Source organism: Papaver somniferum, chromosome 11 (assembly GCF_003573695.1).
Source record: "Papaver somniferum cultivar HN1 chromosome 11, ASM357369v1, whole genome shotgun sequence".
Taxonomy (NCBI): Eukaryota; Viridiplantae; Streptophyta; class Magnoliopsida; order Ranunculales; family Papaveraceae; genus Papaver; species Papaver somniferum.
The window spans coordinates 135,403,334-135,426,407 of NC_039368.1; the positions used below are offsets into that span (position 1 = coordinate 135,403,334).

At 38.1% G+C, this 23,074-nt stretch overlaps 2 protein-coding genes across 3 annotated transcripts; both read right to left on the minus strand.

Moving 5' to 3' along the window:
* Positions 1-7,666: 7,666 nt before the first annotated feature.
* On the minus strand, positions 7,667-11,416 carry LOC113323322. 2 transcript variants are annotated; one of them, XM_026571610.1, is made up of 4 exons: positions 11,196-11,416; positions 10,610-10,742; positions 10,428-10,532; positions 7,667-7,887 (listed from the first exon to the last, which is right to left on the minus strand). In XM_026571610.1, exons 1-3 carry the CDS (start codon positions 11,375-11,377, stop codon positions 10,476-10,478), a joined length of 372 nt encoding a protein of 123 aa, XP_026427395.1. In that variant the 5' UTR covers positions 11,378-11,416; the 3' UTR covers positions 7,667-7,887; positions 10,428-10,475. The 2 variants fall into 2 exon arrangements, with proteins under 2 accessions (XP_026427395.1, XP_026427394.1); XM_026571609.1 differs by lacking the exon at positions 7,667-7,887 and adding an exon at positions 8,272-8,436.
* Positions 11,417-11,689: 273 nt separating this feature from the next.
* On the minus strand, positions 11,690-15,343 carry LOC113320553 (uncharacterized protein At5g41620-like). Its single transcript, XM_026568460.1, has 3 exons — positions 14,741-15,343; positions 13,890-14,018; positions 11,690-13,650 (listed from the first exon to the last, which is right to left on the minus strand). Exons 1-3 carry the CDS (start codon positions 15,164-15,166, stop codon positions 12,067-12,069), a joined length of 2,139 nt encoding a protein of 712 aa, XP_026424245.1. The 5' UTR covers positions 15,167-15,343; the 3' UTR covers positions 11,690-12,066.
* Positions 15,344-23,074: the final 7,731 nt, after the last annotated feature.

The window sequence follows — 23,074 nt, forward strand, 5'->3', positions numbered from 1 at the left end:
ACAAGACTAATAAATATGAGATGTCGTTGATGAACATTCTGGGGCATACTTCGACAAAGGCACCGTTCACCGTGGCTTTTTGTTTCATGAAAAACGAGAAGAAAGAGAGTTATGTTTGGGGGTTAGAACAATTGAAGTTAATCTTCCGGGAGGGTGCTCTTCCTAAAGTGTTCGTTTCCGATCAAGATTCATCGTTGATGTATGCTATTAAGAAGGTATTTCCGGATGCATTCAATTTTATTTGTACGTTTCACATATGGTGCAATGTGAGGAAAAAATTTCAACCGATAATTCAACCACTTAAGTTGAAAGAATTAGAGAATATTGCTAAGCTACCGTTGGAGACACGAGTAAAGAAAAAGAAGGAATTCTTGAAAGCATATGAACATAATGAGATGTTGTGGGCTTCTTTCCAAGGCGAATGAGAAGCTTTGATATGGTCAATCACCGAGGATGTCTACGAAGAAAATTTTAAAATGCTTATTAAGCATTGGAAGACCGCCTACCCCGATGTCATTACTTACTTGGTCAAAGATGTGTTGGAACCTAATAAAGAAAGGTTCCTGATTTGTTTCACAAATCGGCACAAACACTTTTGTCACAAGTATGGTAGAGTCGGCTCATTATTGGTTGAAGAAGAACCTTTTTGGTTGTGTTGACACTTTTGTCACGGTTTTTGATGCAATTGATGAATATTTCAAAAGTGATGTTGTGAGAATTAAAACCGCGTTCGAGCATGACCTTATGTTTAGACACAAGAATTATGGTACTAATTGGATACGAGAATTAACTTATAAAGTCTCCCATCTATGCATCGACTTGTTGATGAAAGAAGTGGATTTGATTGAGACATTAGGCGCCACCTTGGAGGAAGAGTGTGTTTGTACAATGAAGACATCTATGGGACTTCCATGCCTCCATGACCTACTTCGGTACAAGGATGGTATCATACTATTTGAGGATATTGATCATTTTTGGAAACAATTAAGCTTCGATCCTCTCCCAACCGAAGACGATGAGGATGATCTAGAGATATGGGACACCACAAATGGGAAAAAATTGGCAGAGATGTATAGGAATATGTCCCGACCTCAAAAGAAATTCCTATGGGACAACATGATGCCGGTCATGTATCCTTTCACCCAAGAAAATATTTTGGAACCGGAGAAGAGTGACCCGAAAGGTAGGAAGAGTAAGAAAATGAATAATTTTCAAACTAGACAAGCCAACAAGGAACTATTGGCTACTAAAAGGAATCCATCCGGCGTTGAGTACCATGATGCAAGGTTTGAAAAGGCAAAGAAAGAAATTGAGAAGTTGATGAAGGAGGAAGAAGTCAAAGTTCCAAAAAAACGAGGTCGCCCGAGTATTCAAAAATCGGAAACAAGTAACAAAGAGGTGAATGATAATGATTGTCCGTCACAAGCTAAGGATAGTAAAGAGGATGTCAAGGGGAAGGCTAAGATGTATCCTTCACAAACTAAGATAAAGGAGAAAAGAACCGTACATGAAATTGGTAGGATGAGAGGACCCAAAAGAGATAAGTCCGGTAGGTATACGAGGCCTATCAATTTTATATACGATAACTACTTGGAAGATCTATCGCCAATAATTCATGAACATATTATAGCAATGGACGACGTGCAAGGCGATGGAAATTGTGGTTATTACGTCACGGCGGAACAACTTGGTCCTTTTATGGAAGGGAATAATCCGGTGCCCCCTGAAAATGAAGTGAACTATATTCGGAAACGATTGTTACAAACCCTACGTAAAAACAAATAATTCTATAAGACAATGATGAGAACAGGTCCAACAAAAGATGCAGGGGTGGCAGAGGAGTACGTTGCATTCGAACGTCGTTTGCATGGGGATTTTATCATTACCGAAGAACATTGGATGTCAATGCCCATTTGTGGGTTTTTAATAGCGGAGACATTCAATTGCGTCGTACATTGTTTCGCATGGACGGGTAGTAGCTTTACTTACGCGCCTCCAACAAAACCTTACAATGATGGTGTAAAGGATAGAAGACTTGTTCTTGGATTTGTTCAAAATTTTCATTTTATCGGCCTCAAACTTAGACCCGGTTGCCCATTACCACCCTTGATGAGTGCAGCCTTTTGGCCTAGATTTGAAAATAATTTTGCGATGGATTGGTGTGCAAATTATGCGACGGAAATGGATCTTTGGAAATCTTTGCATGTGCAGCCTCCATGTAGACAAGTAATTACGTTTTCAAGTGATGAGGATGAAGATGTTAAGAATGAGGTCAGTGAAGATGATGAGAAAGAGGTCAGTGAAGAGGATGAGATTCGTTTAGGATCTCCATAAAAAATGTTTCATTGATTTATCTTCTTATTTTGTGTCAGATTCGGCTTATAAGAAGAATTCACTGAAAGCCGAACCTGACAACAAAAATATACCAGAGTTTTTTTTTCAGATTCGGCTCATATTATTATTTCACTGCAAGGCGAATCTTGAAACTTTAAAAAACCAGAATTACTTTGCTAGGTTCGGCTTGTAGTATATTTCTGAAGAAAGCCGAACCTTTCATGATTCATGAAAACAAGAATTATCATATCATTCCAAATAGACTTTTCAAATTCATAGAAATTATGGATTACATCCCTGTTACATAGTAGGCTTGCAATTAATTTCTAATATCCTAAACGTGTAATGAGAAACCTTCTAAGAATGTGGTAGTGATCTTTGTATTTGAAATTCTTTCCCTTCCATCGTCGCCATTCCTCTAGAGCTCGAACTTCAATCTCAGAGTTTGTTTCACCTTTGAGTCGATATCGACTCACAATCCGAACTAAAGCTATGAAGTCTAAGACTTTTTTCTTAATACTTATAATTCGGCAAAACAAGGACGCACTATCCCGGTTGTGAGGATTACCTGTTTCCGTGCTGAAGGCTTCATGAATTCTAACCAAGTAGTACATACTCATCATACCATTTACTCGTCGTTCTTCACCCTTCTTTGGATAGTATGCTACATAATTAGTGCAAAGAGATAAATCTTCTTCTAGAGTAAACTTATGAGTTGGGGGTGCCATTTGTTGAGCATATGTGGTTAAGAATATGAAAAAACATGTAGGTATATATAGAATATAGTTTTACAACGGCTATATCTTTCAAGAAAAGAGTCGTTCCTAGATTTTCGTGAAAAAAAAGTAAAGGTTAGGCTTATAGAAATTTTATAACATAAGCCGAACCTATATAAGTAACGGCTATTTTTAAAAAAATTTGAAAATTTTTACAGATTCGGCTTACCATATTGGTGAGATTTAAGCCGAACTATGTACTGGATTACACCAATAATGATTTTTAAGGCTCGGCTTATAACTCAAATTATAGAAAAAGCCGAACCTGAAGGACAAATGATTCGGCGCGTAACTAACACTAGAGGATAAGCCGAACTCTATAAATTCGGCGCATAACCGTTAAGCTATTCATTAAAACATGAAATTGAAGGTGTCCATAACCAAACCCAGCACAATTAAAAACAAAGTTGAGCACCTAAAAGCAAAGGTGTTTGCAACACCATAAAAGTGTACTTAAAACTTAAAAAAAACATTAAAAGGAAGTTGGAAACATAAAAGGACATTTAACCACGACCCCTCTTCTTAGTGGTAGGCTTTTGTCCGGGTTCCTCGGGTCCTTCTCCGTTGTTGATGATTGCATACCACTTTTTGTAGAGGTAGTTATGTTCTTCCACGGTCATTGGTGTTTTGGAATCAATTTTGTCCTTCATTTTTTTCAACATCTCCCTACCCGCGGCATTGGTCCTGACACAAGTATGAAAGTTATAAGACTAATTCGGCGCAAGTATGAATCATGTCTTGAAAATTTTATTAGCTTACACAGAGAGTGGATCGGCTCATACCACAAAATAATTATACGCCGATCCTAAATATTCGGCTCAAAACCTATATTGTCGAGTAAGTCGAACCCTATATTCGGCTCACAACCGATATTGTCTAATAAGCCGAACCTATGATTATGAACTCAAACATGTATTCGGCGCAACATGATATCATATAAATAAGACGATCCTACACATTTGTAAAATTTATGAAATTTTAACAATGATATTCGGCGCATCCCTAATACTATCGAATAAGCCGAATCTAGACTTATGAATTGAAACATTTATTCGGCGCAAAACTAATACTACCATACAAGCCGATCCTAAGCACATGCAAAAATTCTGAAATTCAAACAACATTTATTCGGCACAAAACTAATACTACCATACAAGCCGATCCTAAGCACATGCAAAATTTCTGAATTTCAAACAACATTTATTCGGCACAAAACTAATACTACCATACAAGCCGATCCTAAGCACATGCAAAATTTCTGAATTTCAAACAACATTTATTCGGCACAAAACTAATACTACCATACAAGCCGATCCTAAGCACATGCAAAATTTCTGAAATTCACAAAACATAATCGGCACAAAACTAATACTACCATACAAGCCGATCCTACGCACATGCAAAATTTCTGAAATTCACAAAACATATTCGACACAAAACTAACACCATCGAATAAGCCGATCCTAAATATAAGTCTCTGTTTTACTAAGTTCGGCTCAAAAAAGATTTCAGATATACGCCGAGCCGTTCATATGCACTTTCAAAGTTCAGTTTCAAGAACAGCTCGGCGCACATCTAACATTTGTTTTACGCCGAACCATACCTTGTAACCGCCGCAGAACACATGATTTTGACGAATTAAATCGACCAAAACAATCAAAAACATCAAATATGAGATGGGTTTGTAGAACTAACCTTCTTATTTTCATTTCCGGCGTTGGTTCTTTTTCAATCTCTTCTTCCAATTGATTTTGTGGTTGATTTTGAGTTTGTTCTTCACTCTCTAAATCTTCTTCTTCATGAATAGGTTGTTCAATCGATCGATTTGAACGAGATACTGCCTTACGACGATCCATTATATAGTTTCACAAATCGACAATTAAATTTCCGCGATGAAAAAAAAAGAAAGGGAAGGGTGGAGTTCGGCTGTGGAGAGGAAGAAGAAGAAGGTGAATGAAACTGATTTTAGGGTAGTTGATTATAGGTTTTGTATTAGGGTTAGGGATAGATTAGTAGTAATTTAATGGATTTAAAGGCATATAGGTAATTGAACCACCCCATAGGGTACCCCTTATAAGGTCACCCAAGTTAGGACTAGTCCTTTGTATGCCTTGAAAGTTTTAGGAATGCCCAAAATTGGTGTTCTTTATCTTCCCCTTGTTGCTTATATGAAGAGTTAGAGAAGCAAGATATTGTAACTTGGCATGCTTAAATTCCAAGCTCTGTTGCTTGAATATGAAGACTGTTTAGGATTCAAACTATGCATTCTTGTGAGCTGTAAATGTTTAAAACCACGTGAATTCCGCGAGCGGTTTTATACCCTCGGATCATAATATTCACCGGTCTCACCTCATTAGGTAATAATATCATCATAGGATCTAAGAATTTAATATTGGTGCAATGCCATGGTCGACAAATCGTGTGCAGGTGCAAGTGGCTAGGCGCCAAGTACGGGTTGCCCGTGAACAAACTATTTAGCTCTTGTTGTTATTACCTAGTACCTACTTAGACACAGATATAGCATGTACGTGTTGTCTGAATGAGTAGTCATTTACATCGTACAACATCATTACCATTAAACAAGCCAAGACTAGAAAAAGGAGCAGAGATCTATTAGAGCTGGTACGGAACTATTTAAATAAGAGATGTGCCAACGAATAAACAACAGTGTGAACTCTGCTCTACTCTTTTCTTTCTTTTTTCCATGTCTTTTTCCTTGGAATCATGTATCTACAGAAATCCATGTAATAGATTCCAAGTGTTTCCCATACTTGGTTCTGGTTTAGAGTTTGTTTTTGTTTACATTTCTATGTTCATTTAAGGTGGTCACTTATCTCATTAACAAATAATTTCGGCTCCCTGTTTCATGGGTGTTAAAATTTAAGATTGTTGTCTTTGCTTCCTGTGATGGTCATTCAATCTCTCTTTACATAGGATACAACCAGGAGGATAGAATGCCATGCGAGTCAGTTCCTCTCAATTGTCAATCGACTCCCAAAACTTGCCATTTTTTTTTGACTCCTGTTATCTTCAATCCCAACTCCGTTGTTATGGGATATGACACAATGACATTATGCATCCAACTCTAATACCCAATTTTAACACATTCTTTTTGTGCTGAAAACGGAATTTCAACTCCTTTTTAGGCACACAACTAATCGAGTCACGTTTACTTTTTAATTTCAGACTCTATGTAATAAAGATTAAGGTAATCAGTGGATTAGCACCGAAAGCCCGTAAAATTAGCGGCTGACTGTCCCATCTCCATGACTACATTAAGTTTTGACATTTGAGTATGATTAAAAGTGTATGCTAACAATAGCTGGGAGTGGTAAAATTCAGCTGTTTAAGTGGGAAAAAAGTATGATGGTTGGTCCTAATTATCCTATTAATACACTAACCTCAAAAGCTTAGTGCTAATTGAAAAGACATAACCCTAGTCTTTAGTTAAAGTGATCATAAAAGTACCAAAGCACATTGTGCAACAGTTACTACCGACTACTGTCTTATGTTCTATTTAGCTTGTAGTGTCTGTTGTTGTTTACTTCCTGGGAGGAAAAGAAAAGTATTGTTCTCTTTTCTAAATGAATGAAAAGTATTAAGATTACTAGATTAGTATTGTTGTAAAAACAATTCTACCAAATTGACCAATATCAATGCGAATTCTACTCTTCTTTTTCTCGTCTTTTCTACAGAATTATGCATGTAAAAATGAGTTACAAATCCCAGGTGTTTCTGTGCATCTTAATCTAAGGTGGTGGTCTTTCATGAATGACTTCATCCATTAGTATAATAATTTCGGCTCCCTGTCTCATGGGTGTTTTACTAAGGTTGTTGTTTTGTTGCTTCAGGTGATGTGCATTCATCGTCTCCTTACTATAGAGCAATACCCTAATCTCCATACACCATTTCTTTATACATACAAGTACACAACAGCTAATCTTGTCACCTACTCTCAACTCTAAAGACCTCATCAAACCCTTTTTCTCTTTTTCATTTCAAACTCTTTGTCATGAAAAGCTAATAATAAAATTATCTTAATCAGTGGATTAACACCGGAAACCGGCTAAACTAGCAGCTCACTTTCGCGTCTCATCAACTGTTCGGGTCTGAAGAGACAAATTACATCTCGTAAGAATATCATAAAGCATTGTCTTTAAGGGTAAATTTCCTATGTCCTTAAGTAGAAACAGATTTAGAAATATGCTTTACTTGATTTAGAAAATGTGAAAGTGATGTTCATTAGTGCTAAATTGCTAATTGTTCTTTATACACACTAACTTTGACTGATTAGTGGTAATTGTTAAAAAGAACTAACTTTAATTAAGGTGGCTATAAAGTATATGAAAAAAGCACAGACAAAGAATGACATCTAATGGTCTTATCTTAGAATCTGAAACTGTAAAATAAAATAAAAATGAAGAAGACCCAAGTCTTAAAACACTATCATTTTTTACTCTCTAGCTTAATAATTGGACAAGTGTTTTGGCCTTTGGTTCAATTGAATGAACACATTGCTACATTAGCTAAAGTTGTTTCCATTGTTTGCCATTCACTCAGATTTAAGAGCCTTTAAGATTGACAAGACAGTAAATGCAGTTACATATTATCCTCCAATGTCTCACACTCAAGTTTTTATATGCATTATATTGAGTTTCAAGCTAAAACATAAGACATAGTAACATGGCTTGTTAGAGTGAAAACAGAATATGCTCACATACCAAAATACCACATGCAATGTCGTGGACTTTAGCAAACTTGAAGCTGCATATTTGATCTGTATGACGAGAAAAACATCACAAATAATTTATCTGTACGACAAAGAAAATATCATTACAGTGAAGAAAATTTCATTACTAAAGACTATTTTTGATAGACAGCGTAAACGCTAAACCCCACCAGATAACTCGAACCCCACAAAATAACTCGACGGAATCTTAACTATCATAGCAATAGACATGTTGGTTTGAAATTAACTTGGGATGCCTTGTGTGAAAATGAGTAACTATAAGAAAACAACAAAAACAGCTAAGTTTCCCAATGATTCTTTGCATTCATCATAACCAAATATAGTACGTGTCAGTTTCACAGAACAGAAAAAAAAGAGAAAAGAGAACAATTCATAGAAGTATTTCACTCTGTTGGTGCAATCTTATGCAAGATTTTGTACTTGGGGTTGGATTTGATTACTCTCTTTAGAGTCTTACCACCAAATTACGGGTTCATATACTCTGTAGTTTTTTTTTTGAGTTTTTTCCTACATGTGTCAGATGATCTGCTAATAACAGAAGAGCAGCATCTCTTTGACCACCTATCGTCTCTCCATCTGTTGCAATACTATTCGTCAGAAAATTTCGAGAACTAATACATCTTGAACTAAAGCTCAGATATGCACTTACGTGATCAAACTAAGATGATAATATTAAGAAAATAAAAGATTGAGAATATGGCAAGAAGGGCATAATGAAATATTTTTATAACTTAAAATGGGAATTTGAATGGTGGAAGTGAAATAAAGAAAATAAAGAAGGAATATAAACTAATCACTTGGGTTTAAAGTATTTGTTTATTCACTTGTTCCTTCATAACCAATCACTATTGTCTGATCTCACCCTCTCTACTTACCTATATATATCCTACTCTTCCATCCATTTAGATTCATGAGTTGCTTTCCTTCCCTTTCAGAACAGTAGCTTTCCTCCCCCATTCTTCTTTCTCGCTTTCGAACTCCTTTGTTAGATTCTCTCTTTCTCTGTTGCTGCATTACACCTGAAGTGTCTTGTCCTTTCATCCCTAGTTCACTTTGCTAAGGAAGTTCATGCTTGGTCTTACAATGTCGTAACATAGTTCTTTCATTTCCTTCTTATCTTTTTCCAAGAGTTGGTTGATAATGTTCTTATTAGATCAAAAGATAGATGTTTATGTTCAAGTTCATTATCATGCATATGGCTCTATACTTTTTATGAAGTCATGTTTTAGTTAAGACGTTAGTAAGGCGATTTTGCATGAGAGCTTCCTTCAGTCCATCACGGGGTGGTGTTAGGATTTAACTATCTGCCGGTTCATTCATCCAAATACCAAGTAAAAAATAACGGAATCGTTGCTTGGTAAATGAGTGAATGATACGGGAGATATATTGAATCTTTCGCACTCCATCCTTGGACTGAAGGGAGCTCCCATCAGAGTCACTCCCATATCCATTTATGAACTCAGTATGAGCTTTCTGTATTCATTAAAAATCTCATGTTGCAGACTCTCTGTTAGATATGGTTCATAAGCAACTAAGACAACATACAATTTAGCTTTTCATGATGGCATATCTAGAATGGTACCTTGGTATCTCTAATAGTAGAAAGAGTTTTCTATCAAATCTCCTTTATAGCTTTTAGCAGTTTACTTTGTCGATGAATTGATATGTCTGCTTGCTTTTAACATTTGCTTTTACTTCACAGTGAAAGATGGCCTAGTGTGTCACCATTTAGATCTCAACATCTGGTTCTAAAGCTAACCTCTATATGACTAGCAGGCTTCTTTCCACATAAGGTGTGAGTAAAATATTCATCGCACTGAGCTAATTATAGTTTGATTTAAGGTTTGGAACATAGAGCAAATTATTCTTGTGTTCGCTGCATACGAATATACGACCAAAGATGCTTTCAGTAAAATGTAACATATACTTGAGTTTGGCTTTCACCAAAAGTCTAGCACAAAACCTATCTAAGTGGAGCCCCTTAGAAGAAGCCTAAACTGTAGGTTTTATATTTTCATTTGCTAGTGACCTGATGTTGGTTTATCATTTGCTTTATATATCATGAGTAGTATTTTAACGTTCTTGTTATTCCAAAACTGTCTCGGTTTAACTCTCATTCTTACTAATAGGTTCGACAAAAGATAAAGTAAACTCTATAATCAGTGCGCTGGAGGAGCCGGATTTCACAACAGTATATTCAACATTTGAAGGTATGGAGCATAGTAATTACATGCAATATGTTGCATAACCACAGACAAATATAGATTACTGGTAAGTTACGGAACCGTAACGTTACGAGATCATAACAATAAACAGAGAACAACATGATGCAGTAACTGTATATCTTCTCTCTTGTTTAGCAATGTTTCTAACTGCCCTAAAATTTTCAGGTTCAACATCAAAAGCCTATGTACAGCAGTAAATAATACTGAAGGACAAATGATATCAACAACTCAAGGGCACCGAATAAGGGAGAACTTTCGACATATGTTTCTATTGTCTCCAAAGGTTTTCTAGATGCGGCAATTAAAGAATCATGTAATGTATCCCAGATGGAAGTCACGCACCTTGACTGCTGGTTATAATGCACCCACTTCTTGTCTCTAGGTGGCCTCTCAAAGCGGCTCGTAAAGTCCCAACATGTGTCCATCGATGCACCTCATGGCTGCTATCTACAAATCCAACAGTTTCCACGTCACCAGTATCCATAAACATTACATACATAAATCATTCAAATTGGTATTCTTACCTTTCCATGGACTTCGTGTTTGATAGGTCCATCAAGTTCAGCTCCTAATGCCAACAGCTTTGTGACTGAACTGTTAATGTCAGTCACCGTGAAGGATAAAACTGAAGAGTACTCCTTCTGCACCACAGGGTCACTGAAAATCCAAAGATCAGCCTTTGACAAAACCACTCAAAGCCAACATAACAACTACATACCAAATTTACATCTTACCGATGTCCACTTCATGTATGGCAAAATGAAACATTTCCAAAGAAGTTAAATCAACAAAACATCGACATTCCACTAAGATAACCATCAATTACATGTTGTATCATCATGTTGGTTTCTTTCCACAAATATTCTGTATTTCTCTTCTCTGTTTTAGTCAATCAAAAATGTGTAATTGGTATCAATATCATAAATAGGAGTCTTACTCCATTTGTTATCATGTTTCATTTGGACATTGTATCAAACACATTGAGCTCCACACACCATATAAAAAATCATTCGTACAAACATGTAAATTTAACATTTTCAGTATAAAATTGACAAATGGGCACCCAATGCTCAGTTTTCTGAACCCATTTGGGAGAGATAGAGAAAGAACCTGTTGGTGTTAGTGTTGGTGTTGGGTTGATGTTGCATAAGAGCAAGTTTAAGAGGACCAGATTGAAGTTCAGCCCACCTGAGAGTACAGACATTAATGCTGAAATCTAAACCTTCTGAGTAGAATTTTGCAGCTTTTGGAACATCTTTGTGTAGTTGAAGAATCCACCTGAATGCTGCCATTCAAACCCTCGTTCTTCCCTCCGTCTCTCTCTGTCTTTTTCTCCAGATTAGAACAAAGAATTGGAACAGAAATGACACATTTACCCCTTACATCAATCCATGCAGGTATTCTTCACCCTCGTTTAATGTTATAGGTCAATGACGCTTAACTAACAAAAACGTGGGTGATTCAGTTAACGCGACACACTTTGGAAATGCGGTGGATAATCAGGGTGGGTATTCTTTACCCTCGTTTAAGGCCCTATCAACCATGCAATACAAAGCCACTTTGGCAATTGTGGTGTGTAGCAATGTCATACTTCCTCCGGAAAAGTGATATTTTCATTATTTTATTTTTTTCAGGTCATATTGGAAAAGTGATGCCTGAAACATAGGTAGTATATTTTGACAGTACTAGGATATTCCTATTTGGTCCTGAATTGAAACTGGTTTTCAGAGAGTTACAGCTGAGTGAGTTTCTATTCTAACAATATTACATTTGAGCAAAAAAGTAGTGGGATTTTTATACATAATTTTGCATCCGTTCATTTCAATAGTGACAGCCTGTATGCCCATTACAATTCCGATGTCGTTCAGATGTGCAGAGGAAGTGATTGTTGCTGCCACATGCAAAAAAGTTCTGGAGACGTATCTTATAGACGATACTACCATTCAAAAGATGGATTTCAAGCAAGTAGAAACACAGATCATTAACTTAAATTCTGAGCCTTTGAACCTTTTAGACGAGAATGCTGACCTTCTAATCTTGCTTCAAGTAATCTCGCTTTCAATGTACTCTCCTTTACGTTGTTGCTTGCCCATTTTGAAGAGGATTCAGTTATGCCCATATCAGGTGAATCCAATCTAGTTACCCATGGTTGCACAGGACTGGCATGACCCCTCCACACTGGGTAGCTGTATGAATCTTCTACTTCTTCCTTGCCATGATTTTCAGGACGTACATTCCTTGCATCTGACAAAAGTATCTTGTTTCTAATTAAGCTATTCAGTGCAGCATTCGTGTTTAATCCTTGCGTCTCATTTCGTTTACCTTTCCTTTCATGGCTGTTAACCGGTGTACGCGTGACCTCAGAAATTTCAAAGTTTTGAGAAATGCTTATTTCAACAGGACTAGTTTCCCCATTTCCTACTTTATCATCATCATGTTCCCGGTTATTGTTTCCGTTGCATGAGCTAGCCCACCCCATTTGCTCTTCAAACTCTTTCATGTTGTACTGGTTATGGCTGTAGGTCCTTTCATGGGTAACAAGTTTTTTCTTTGTCAGGTTAGATTTCCTCTTTTCCACTAAATTTTCTTCCAATGTTTCCCTGCTGTTAATTGCTTTGCCGCACTTGCTGTTATTTATCTCAAAACACTGGGAATCACTACTTGCAGAATCCACCTCTTCACAACTGACATCCTTAGGTGCACTTACAGGCAAATGAACCGAGTCTTGAGAAAGTCGGCGTAATCGGTTTTCCTTTACCATATTCTTTGGGAGATGGATATCATTTTTCACAGAACCAGAGTTTTTGGCCTGAAGAAAAGTCTGAATTTCTGAACTTAACTTCTCCACTATTGTATTCCTTTGTGCAAAGTCAGATTGAGAATCTGCAAGCTTCATCTGCATACGTTCATCAAGCCATGCTTCGGAAACATGAAGTATTAGACGATCATTAGCATCCTCGCTGTCATCATTCTTATCCGAAAGATCATTGTCACTGTCATCTTTCTCAAGCTTTTTCTTTAGAGTCCTCACCTCTTGATCATAGTCTCCTATTCCTTTCGCAAACTCATCACATAGCTGTTCCAATAACACCTGTACATTACGTTCTCTTTGTAAATCTTTCAGTGCTGTTGATAAGGAAGATTTCACCTCTGTCAGCTCTCGAGCCAGCTTCCTGTGCAGGCTTTCTGATCTCTTCCGTAACTTCCTCTCAGCCTCGAGTTCATCTCTCACGGACTGAACCGCATTTTTTATGCGGCCTTGTTCCTTGTTCTTCCGTACGAGTTTTTCTTCAGTTACTTGCTTAACTAACTCATCTACTTCGCGGCGGTCTGCCTGTCTCACTCGAACCAGCTCCCTGATGCGAGATCGAGCTTGTTCCAGCTCCAGTTTCAATGATTTCACAATTGACGTATTCACTGTGTGCTGTTCTTCGAGGCTCCAAATCCTATTCAACACCTTTAATAGCTCTGTAGATGTTTTAAGAGAGTAACCAGATGCTCCATCCTTACCCCTAGGAGCCACAGAACTACTAGGAGTGGTAATGGCCGGGTTATAAGTCGTCACCTGGAAGTATCAGAAGCAAATGCAGCACAACTATTAAGAGATAACTCAATATCTACATTATGGTTTAAGCACAAACATAAACAATTTGCAACACTGTCCAGCAGAGCTAATACATTTCATTACTACTGAAGTATTGTAAACATGGGTAAAATGGTATTCGGTTATTCCTATTGTCATTCGTTATGAATTGTTTATCTATTCAGACTCAAAACAGAAAAGCCGGGGAAGGATGATTTTACCTCCATTGAACTACTAAAACTCATTGGTGAAAGAGGTGGGAGGGCACTAGCATTCCCTGTGGTAGATCGACAGTGTTTCATTAATGTTGATTCAACAAGCCTCCTCAAATTACTTGGGCGTTCTGGCTCCTGCAATATATGACATGCCAATTTTAGGTTGTCGAAAAAATAAGAAAAAGACCCTGAAATTGGCTAGTTCAAACTTCAAAGTTACGGAGCCGATACAATGTTGAGTACAATACGATCCAATGAAGAAGGGAACTCCAATTTAGACTTTCTATTTACCCATTAGAACAAGATTAACAAACAGCATTGCAAATTAAACTTGACAACATGAAGAAGAGATGGACATAACTAACCAATTCAACCAAAGAGTACGACTAACTACAAATTGTTGCTCCTTTCAAGTACACTTTGAAATAACAAAGCTCAGTAAGAACCCAAGGCAACAAATTAACTGTAATTAAACTCGACAACATGACCAAGAAATCAACATGAATAGCTGAATTCAGAGAAAGAATACAAACTAGCTATAAATTGGTGTTCATTTCAAGTACACTCTGAGATGACAAAATTCAGTAAGGAACAAGATTTTAGGAACAACTGAACAACATAAGGAACCCAAGGCAACAAATTAACAGGATTACAAGTACAGGAATCTCAAAACCAACAATGTGGGTACAAAAGACCTAACCAAAGCAAAAACCCATAAAACATAAATCCAAAGTGTAGAATTGGGTCTAACATTACACCCTACACTTATTAGTAGCATTGCAGCTAAAATCAAATCAAACCCACAAAATTAAAGTACCCAAAAACTTGAAAACACAAAGATTAAACCCATATAATACCTGGTGGAGTTGATTAGAAGCAGGATTAACACCATGGCCATGGTTCCTGAGCTGGTGAGGAGGTTCAATCTTTTCTTTATGGTGGTGCAGCTGCTGTTGTTGCTTAAAACCATTTCCTTTCCCCATTCTTTGACCAAATGTGATTTGATTCAACTCCCAAAGGTCTGCACCAAGTTTCCTTGCAGAAATATGATCAGCGGTACTAGTATTAGAAGAAATAATGGAGCTGCTGCTGCTTCCTTTCACATCATTATCATCATCAATAGCAAATTTCCATGTGGGTGATGGAGTAGTACAAGGTCCACCACCAATACCACCACCACCACCACCACTTCTCTGTTGTTGATAAACCTCTTGTTTCAACTTTACTCTCAAAGCTTCCTTCTTTTTTGCTGCTGACTTTAAACTATTTTCTCTTCTTTCCATTTTTCTCTTTTTGTTCTTCTCTCCTCTGTAAAGTTCTCAAGCAATGATGTCTTATGTTGCTGTGGGTTATTTTAATGGAGTTTCTTCTTTGTACAGTTGAGACTCTCATTAAGACAAAGAAAAAAATCTAGTCTTTTTAGATTTACACTGTAGCAGTGATGGTAAAAATTGGCAAAAAAAATTTGTGATGGGTAAGTGTATTTAAGATGAATGAAGAAAAAAGAGGAAAAGAATGACAATCGGGTGAAAGCAAAGGAAAGGTACACTGTGACTGATACCCAGCTGTGACTGTGAATTTGATAGAGATGAGATGAGATGAGATGACATGACATGGACCTACCTTTTCATGAATGCACAAATTATGGCGTATGCTCATCTAATTTTTCCATGCTGGACATGACATCTGCGCACTTGGGTTTCTATATTTGTTTGTCATGGTTCTTGTCAATAGTCATAGAAAACATACAACTTGACGAACAAACTCTGATTTTGTTCATTTTGCCCCACTATGACATAAACAAACATAGAAAATGGATGTTCAAATGAACTAATCCGTTCATTTGAACATCGAGTCGTACCATGCAGCGCGCGTCTGTGTTAATGACGGGCGATCGTGCCATAGACGGAGTCAGAAGGAATGTCGCCGGAATCAGAAGGAATGTCGCCGGAGTCAGTAGGAATGTCGCCCCTCACATATTCTCTCTCCAAGACCTGATTATTATAATTATGATTTATTTTTTATATTTATTTTATTAGTTAAATAATCTGTGGGACCAAACTCTTATTAGTTTATATAAATAAAATCATTAGTGGAACTCAACTCTTATTAGTTTATGTTAATAAAATCAATAGTGAGACCCTAAAATATCAGATTTGTTCATTTTGCCTTGTTTCCCATAGTGGAGAATGCAGTTTGTTCATCCACGTGGCTCAACAAATTTTTATTTTTGTTCATTGCCATAAGAACCGCTCTTAGTCATTAGAATCTATCTGGCGTGTTTTTTACGATTACTCTCATAGTTGACCAGTGTTTGGTCTGACAAATTTACCATAGCTGTTATTCAGGATATGAATTTGGCCCGCGTCAATACCAAAATTCATATAAGACAAAATAATTTTTATCTACACATGGGTACGCATGTAGACAATTGGTACCCCTATTAGCAATTTTGAGATTACTAGAGACATGCGCTGGGGTGCACCTTGTCATGATGCACAATATATAATGCTGAATTTGCCTTGCACGAATGTTTAGTTAGTATTCTGATAGTGAAGTTACAGCAAAAGCCGGCCCTATGCCAACTGAGTGTGTGTGGCACAGTGAGCTGGTCAATCTTCTTTTCTGTGTGTTTGTGGTGTGGTTTGTGCCTTGGGATTCGCAGCAAGTGTTAGAACTCTGAGGCTAGTCCGGATCCGTATGACACACTCAACTCGAATATCTATCTGTTTTAGATTTTGTTGCTTTCAAAACGAAACACCCACTCCCTGTCAAAAGAGAACTGCTGCCATTGGTAGAGTCTACTAGTGATTAGTGTGTATGACTGCTGCTACAAGGGGAGGGTTACTTGCTTTATAGGAAAAAAAGAAAGGCACTCCATCATCAAAACCAGCAACAACAAGACTGATGGGAAAGGTTTTATCTTTTTTATATCTGTCGGAATTTTGAAATTTTGTGGTTTACAATTTTTTTTTTTTTTTTAAAACAGTAAAATTTGATTTTTGGTTGCTGCTGCGGGAGAGCATTTGCTTTGCAACATATAAATACCATATGCAAAAGCAATTTAAGAGCATGGTAGGAGGCAATTGAGTTTGCACGTCCATCTAATCGACTAATCCATTTTCATTATGATGTAACAAATGTTAAGCAATACTTGGTTTAACTGCAAATATTGTTTTTTTTTTCTTTTTTGAGATAAAAAGGATATGTATTAAAAGAAAAAATATGTACAAATATGATACAATGAACCAAGCTCACAAGAACTCGAAAACAGAAACAAGAAGCCTTACATCATAGTCATCACTAAATCCCATTGAAAGAGGATTTGGCTCATAGAATAGTTCCTAAAAATATCCGTATTTGTGCTCCACAGGTGTATATTGAGTTGTGCCGCCGTTATCAGTTCATTAATTGTTCTATGTCTCTTGCCATGATATCTATTATTCCTCTCCACCCAAAGCTCCCAACAAATAGCAAAAGGGATGAGATGCCAAATCACCTTAATCTTCTTCGAAACTCCATCAATTCTCCAAGTCTGTAAAGACGTTGTCAGAGTATTACTCATAACCCATCTCACCTGTAAAGAATTTGTGAAGAAATCCCATAAACTTTTCGCCCAGCTGCAGTGTACAAACCAATGGTCCTGAGTTTCAATTTGACTATCACATAACAAACAAAGGAAGGAGTTCACTGTGACACCTCTGTGCTGCAACATCCATCTGGAAGGTAATGAATTGTGCAGGGTCGCCCAAATAAGAAATATCACCTTTGGGGGTACATGTTTATTAACCACCAAATGCTCAAACTCCCAGTCCTCCTCATTCTCGTTCAGCTTGTTATACAGTGCCTTTGAAGTGCTTTCTCTTTCGACCACATCCTATTCATCTTGAATCAAAGTAACCTCTCTCAAATCATGTTTTATTTCCAACAAATCAATCATTTCTGCAGCATTAAGATCTCTGGCAAACTCAAAATTCCAAACCCTAGTTCTTATATCAGCCACTGAAGCGTTTTTGTTTGTGCATAACTTATAAAGTCTAGGGTATTTATCTTTAAAAGCCCTTTTTTCTCTCCACCAGTCGTGCAAAAAACGTGTATTCTTCCCATTCTTTACTCTCAACGTGACAGCCTCAAAGAAATCTCCATCCGCCTTAAGAATATCAAACCATACACTACGACCCACTGGTTCCTTGTTCTGTAAGGGAACTAAAAACCTCTCATCAGAGCCTGACTTCTCGCACACAATTTTCCTCCATAACGCAGTTTTTTCTCTACAATATCTTCCATGCCACTTGGTAGTCCCCGGCAGCGGCGCCAAAAACTTGGTAGTCCCCGGCAGCGGCGCCAAAAACTTGGCAGTCCTCTAAAAGGTGTTAAGAATTTATCCCCGGCCAAAAACTTGGTGGGCCCGGAGATATGTATATAAAATTATGCGCAATGAAAACGGGGGCCTACAGTAATACCGCAAGTGCACGGTCGTCGGTTGTAGCTCGTGCAAGTACGGGTCGATCCACAGAGATCGGGTGTGTTTTGGAATGTTTATAGCTATTTTGGGTTCTAGTTGTTGTTGGGCTTTGAATACCCTTTGGAATTGTTGGGCTTAATGGGTTTGTTTTTACAATGAAATGCTTTAGGCCTTGGGCCTTTGAATTGAACTGAGCCTTAGACTCAGTTGGTTTGGTCTTGGGCTTTTGAGCTTAGGCTTATGGATTAAGCCCACAGGTTGGTTGAATTGGGCTTTTAACCTTAACCTAAACTGGGCTTTGGGCCTTAATGAAATAAACCTTGGGCTTTGGTTTCAGTCAAGGATCCGGGCCTTTGGGCTTCACTGATTTGAACTTGGGCTCAGTTGGATGGGCCTTTGCTAGGCTGCAGGAATAGCAAAACTGCACAGCAGCTGCACAAGTGAGCAGCAACAGTTTGCAAGGCAGGGGAAGAAGTGGCAGCAACACAAGTGACAGAGAAGGCTATGTAGCAGCAGAAGTGGCAGCTGCAAGGGAAGTGGAGTGCCAGCAGGAACTGCAGAAAGGCAGCAGCAGCAGGAGCAAGAGCTGCACAGCAAGGCCAAGAAAAAGAAGTAGCAATGCAGCAGTGGTAGCAGGGTAGAGAAGGCAATGTAGCAGCTGCACAAGCAGTGCACAACAGCACAAGGCCAAGAAGAAGGAAAAGCAGTTAACAGGAAAAGGAGTAGCAGCAGGGGAAGCAAATAGTATAAGGCAGCAGTGCAATGCAGCAAGGCAAGTGCACAACAGCAGTGACAGAATGCACAAGCAAGGAAGAAAACAGCAAACAAAATGAGCATGGAAGTGAAAGTAAAACAGTGGCAAAAACAAAGAATGAACCAAGGCCTAAAGCCAAGGGCAGGGATGTGGTGAAACTGAAATGGAGCAAGGCAAGAATACAGGCATTCCTATAGAATGGGAAGAGAACTAGCTTGCTATGAGCACTAGTTTCTCCCAATGCTCAATCAACAGTGCAACCTAAGCATACACAAGGAATGGCAAGAAAATCAGCTTGCTATGAGCACTGATTTCTTCCATTGCACAATCACATCAATGCTTCACAGATATCTAGCCTAGCATTCCATCAATTGTGATAGCAAATTAAACACAACATTACACAAATATTACATGGCAGTGAGCAACAACACATGTTAACAGGACAAATGTAACAGGAATGAATTGGAAATCAAAACATGAAATTAAACATGCACATTAACAGGATACATTTAACAGGATATGAAAGTCTAACATGAACATGAAACTGAACTGAGCTGAAACTGAAAATTAACATTTTAACAGAACTTGAAAGTTCTGGATGCAGGCTAATCCAAACATGGTTTTTACAACACACCCATAGTTCCTATTTATAGTCCACAACACAATTTCCCTAAATTACAAAATTAGGGTTCTTCCCCAAAAATCAGTTGAATTAGGTTTACCTAATTTCTTTGAAATTGATCCTTGAAATCGTCGACCCATGCTTTGTAATTGCTCCCTGACCTCTTCTCATGCGCCAATTGCAACTCTAGGTTACCTAATTCATCAATTTTTCACGCCTAGGGTTTCAGGCAGAGAAGCGTGAAAAAGTGAGGAAATAGGGAACTAGAGGGCTAGGGGGGAGATGGGTTTTGGTTTTTGGGTGATAGGGTGATGATGGTGGAGGTGTGGTGGTGGCAGTGAGTTGGTGGCATAGGTGGAGAAGGTGGTGGCGACATGGTGTCTCTGCAGAGGGAGGGGATGGAAGAGGGGATCGACTGTTTGGGAGAAGGGTGCGTCTGGGTGGCTGGTATAGGTTCGGTTGCTAGAGTGTTGAGCGAATCCATCGAGTCTTGATGTTCCGTGACTCTGAGCTGCGAGATGCGAAGCTGGTAGGTGGATCGGATGGTTCCTCCTGATGAGGTTGGTAGCGACCGTCAGATTTTTTTATACAACGAAGTTAACGGCTCTAGATGGGGTTAGGTGTTGTAGTGTAAGGCGGAGATATCAAACGTTGATGAACAGCAAGGGAGCGACCGTTGGATTCAACTACCATCTAATCTGAAGGCTTGGAATTTCAGCGCTGTGGTGCTCGGCAGAGACTTCAGATTTTGATGCTCTATGAAGGAGCGACCGTCGGATGCTTCTGAGAACTGATCTGATGGCTGAGAACGGAGGCGCTTTTGTGTTTAGAAAATGAGGTTGTGCGCACCATTCTTCGCGGCTTCCTTGCGTGATTTCTCCCGGCTTTTCACTACTTTTCTGCTCTTTTTCGCTCCGCGACTCATCCGAACTTTATTTATTACCTAAAAATGCAAAATTAATTAATAAAAATATTTATTCTTGAAAACAATGAAAATACAGAATATGGGATAAAATGTAGAATTAATGCATAAAAGATGAGTTAAATTGCCAACAAAAAGGGATAAATATCTACAATATTTGACACTCATCACCACTTTGCCGAAAGAGATCTGTTAATTTTTCTCAAACTTCGTATCCCTAGGCCTCTTTTACTTCTTGGCTTGCAAATCTTCTTGTATGACACCCAACTCATCTTCTTATGCCCTTCTTCTTCACCCCAAAGAAACTTACACATAATACTGTTAAGCTTCTTTTCTACAAAAACCGGAAGGTAGTACACAGATAGGAAATACACAACTATACTTTCTAGTGAACTTTTAATCAATGTAACTCTACCTGCTTTATTAAGAAATCTTCTCTTCCAGGGTGCTAGTTTTATCTTCATCCTCTCGATCACCACTTCCCAAATCTCTGTGTTCCTTTTACTCGACCCTATAGGCATTCCCAAGTAAGTAACTGGCAACGAATCTGTTTTACAACCTAGTTTCAATGCCAGTTCATCCACCAAGTCATCTGCTCCAACACTAGTCATAGAGCTTTTCTCCAAATTCATTTTCAAACCTGTTAAAATCTCAAACATTAACAAAATTATGAGTAAGCTTCTAACTTCATGAGTTGTAGCATTGATCATAATAATTGTATCATCTGCAAATTGCAGATGTGAAACCACAGTTCCTCCCTCAACCACCTGAAAACCACCAAGTCTTCCATCTTCCACCGCCTCATTGATTAGCATAGAAAGCACTTCCACCACCAGAAGAAATAGGAAAGGTGATAAAGGATCACCTTGCCTAATTCCTTTAGTAGGTTTTATCAGATTTGTTGCATCCCCATTAACCAGAATAGATAACTGCGCTTTTGTCACACACCATTCAATCCACTTAATTCACTTCAAACCAAAACCATTCTTCCTCAAGATGCTGAAAAGTGAAGGCCAATTCACATTGTCAAACGCCTTTTCCATGTCTATCTTGCATAAAAGACCAGGTTTCTTCTGACGTAATCTACTATCAATGCATTCATTTGCAATAAGAATGCCATCCAAAATTTGTTTGTCCTTTATGAAAGCACCTTGAGCATTAGAAATTAGAGCATGCATAACAACCTTGATTCTTTCTGCTAGCATCTTTGATATGATCTTATAAAAACTTCTAATTAGACTTAGCGGTCTAAAGTCTTTAACAGTTGCAGAGTCTTCCTTCTTTGGTATAAGCCTCATAAATGCCACATTCAACCTCCAATCTAATGCCTCATTTTCATGAAAAAAATTCACTGCAGCCATAACATCCACCTTCATGAAACTCCAGCAATCCTTAAAGAATTCCAGGTTGTACCCATCTGGACCTGGGGCTTTATTTGCACCACAACTTTTGATAGCATTCAACACCTCCTCTTCCTCAAATGGACGTTCCAGCCAATCCTGTTGAGTAGAATTAATGCTCCTAAAATGCATGTTCTCAAAAGAAGGATAAACTGGTGCTGTTGCCGTAAACAGAGTTGTGTAATACTGTTGGATTTCCTCCTTAATCACCTCTTGATTGAAAACATCTCTCCCTGCCACCTCCAACTTTGTTATATAATTTCTTCTTCTTTTAGCATTTGCGATTTTGTGAAAGTACTTCGTGTTCTTATCCCCTTCTCTGAAACCTTGCACCTTAGCCCTCTGAAAAGCCATCCTCTTCCTCGTCATCTTGACATTATTCAACTTTTTCAACAAAATAGCTCGTTCCTCCAACTGTGTCTCAGATAATCTGTTACTTTCTTCAGCTGTATTTAAGCATCCGATCTTCTCAGTCAACAAATCTTCCTCCTTCTTAACACTGCCAAACACCTCCCTACTCCACGGCTTTATAAAGAATTTTCAAATTCTGAAGCTTGCGAAACAAAACATAATCTGGTGAACCAACAAAATTCATGGAAGCCCACCAAGTTTCCACATTCTTAACAAAGTCTGGATGCTTAATCCAATGATTTTCGATCTTAAAACTAGAATTTGTTTTAAGATTTGGATTAAGTTCTAGCAGTAAAGAGCTGTGATCAGAAACTGTTCTAACAAGCACTGTTTGAGAAGCAGTAGCAAATTTGGAATCGAAGGCTGAACAAACCAAGAATCTGTCTAATCTGCATAACAAAGGATCCTCATGTTTATTGCTCCATGAATAAGCCCCTCCAGATAGCGGTAGATCAACTAATTCCTGCTCCAAAATAAACTCATTGAGAAAGTTCATGTTCCTCGTATCAGCACCCATTCTATTCCTCTCCGCATCACTTCTAACCGCATTCAAATCACCACACAAACACCATGACTCCCCCGACCACTGTCTAACTTCAGCTAAATCTCTCCAGAAA

Excerpts from the sequence above, each read along its gene's own strand:
- LOC113320553 (XM_026568460.1), bottom strand. The coding sequence starts at position 15,166 with ATGGAAAGAAGAGAAAATAGTTTAAAGTCAGCAGCAAAAAAGAAGGAA. Across the intron at positions 14,019-14,740 it reads CTTCTAATCAACTCCACCAG|GAGCCAGAACGCCCAAGTAA; the intron begins GTATTATATGGG and ends CATATATTGCAG. Across the intron at positions 13,651-13,889 it reads GTTTTAGTAGTTCAATGGAG|GTGACGACTTATAACCCGGC; the intron begins GTAAAATCATCC and ends TGATACTTCCAG.
- LOC113323322 (XM_026571610.1), bottom strand. The coding sequence starts at position 11,377 with ATGGCAGCATTCAGGTGGATTCTTCAACTACACAAAGATGTTCCAAAA. Across the intron at positions 10,743-11,195 it reads ACCAACACTAACACCAACAG|TGACCCTGTGGTGCAGAAGG; the intron begins GTTCTTTCTCTA and ends TTGGATTTTCAG. Across the intron at positions 10,533-10,609 it reads AACACGAAGTCCATGGAAAG|ATAGCAGCCATGAGGTGCAT; the intron begins GTAAGAATACCA and ends TTGGATTTGTAG.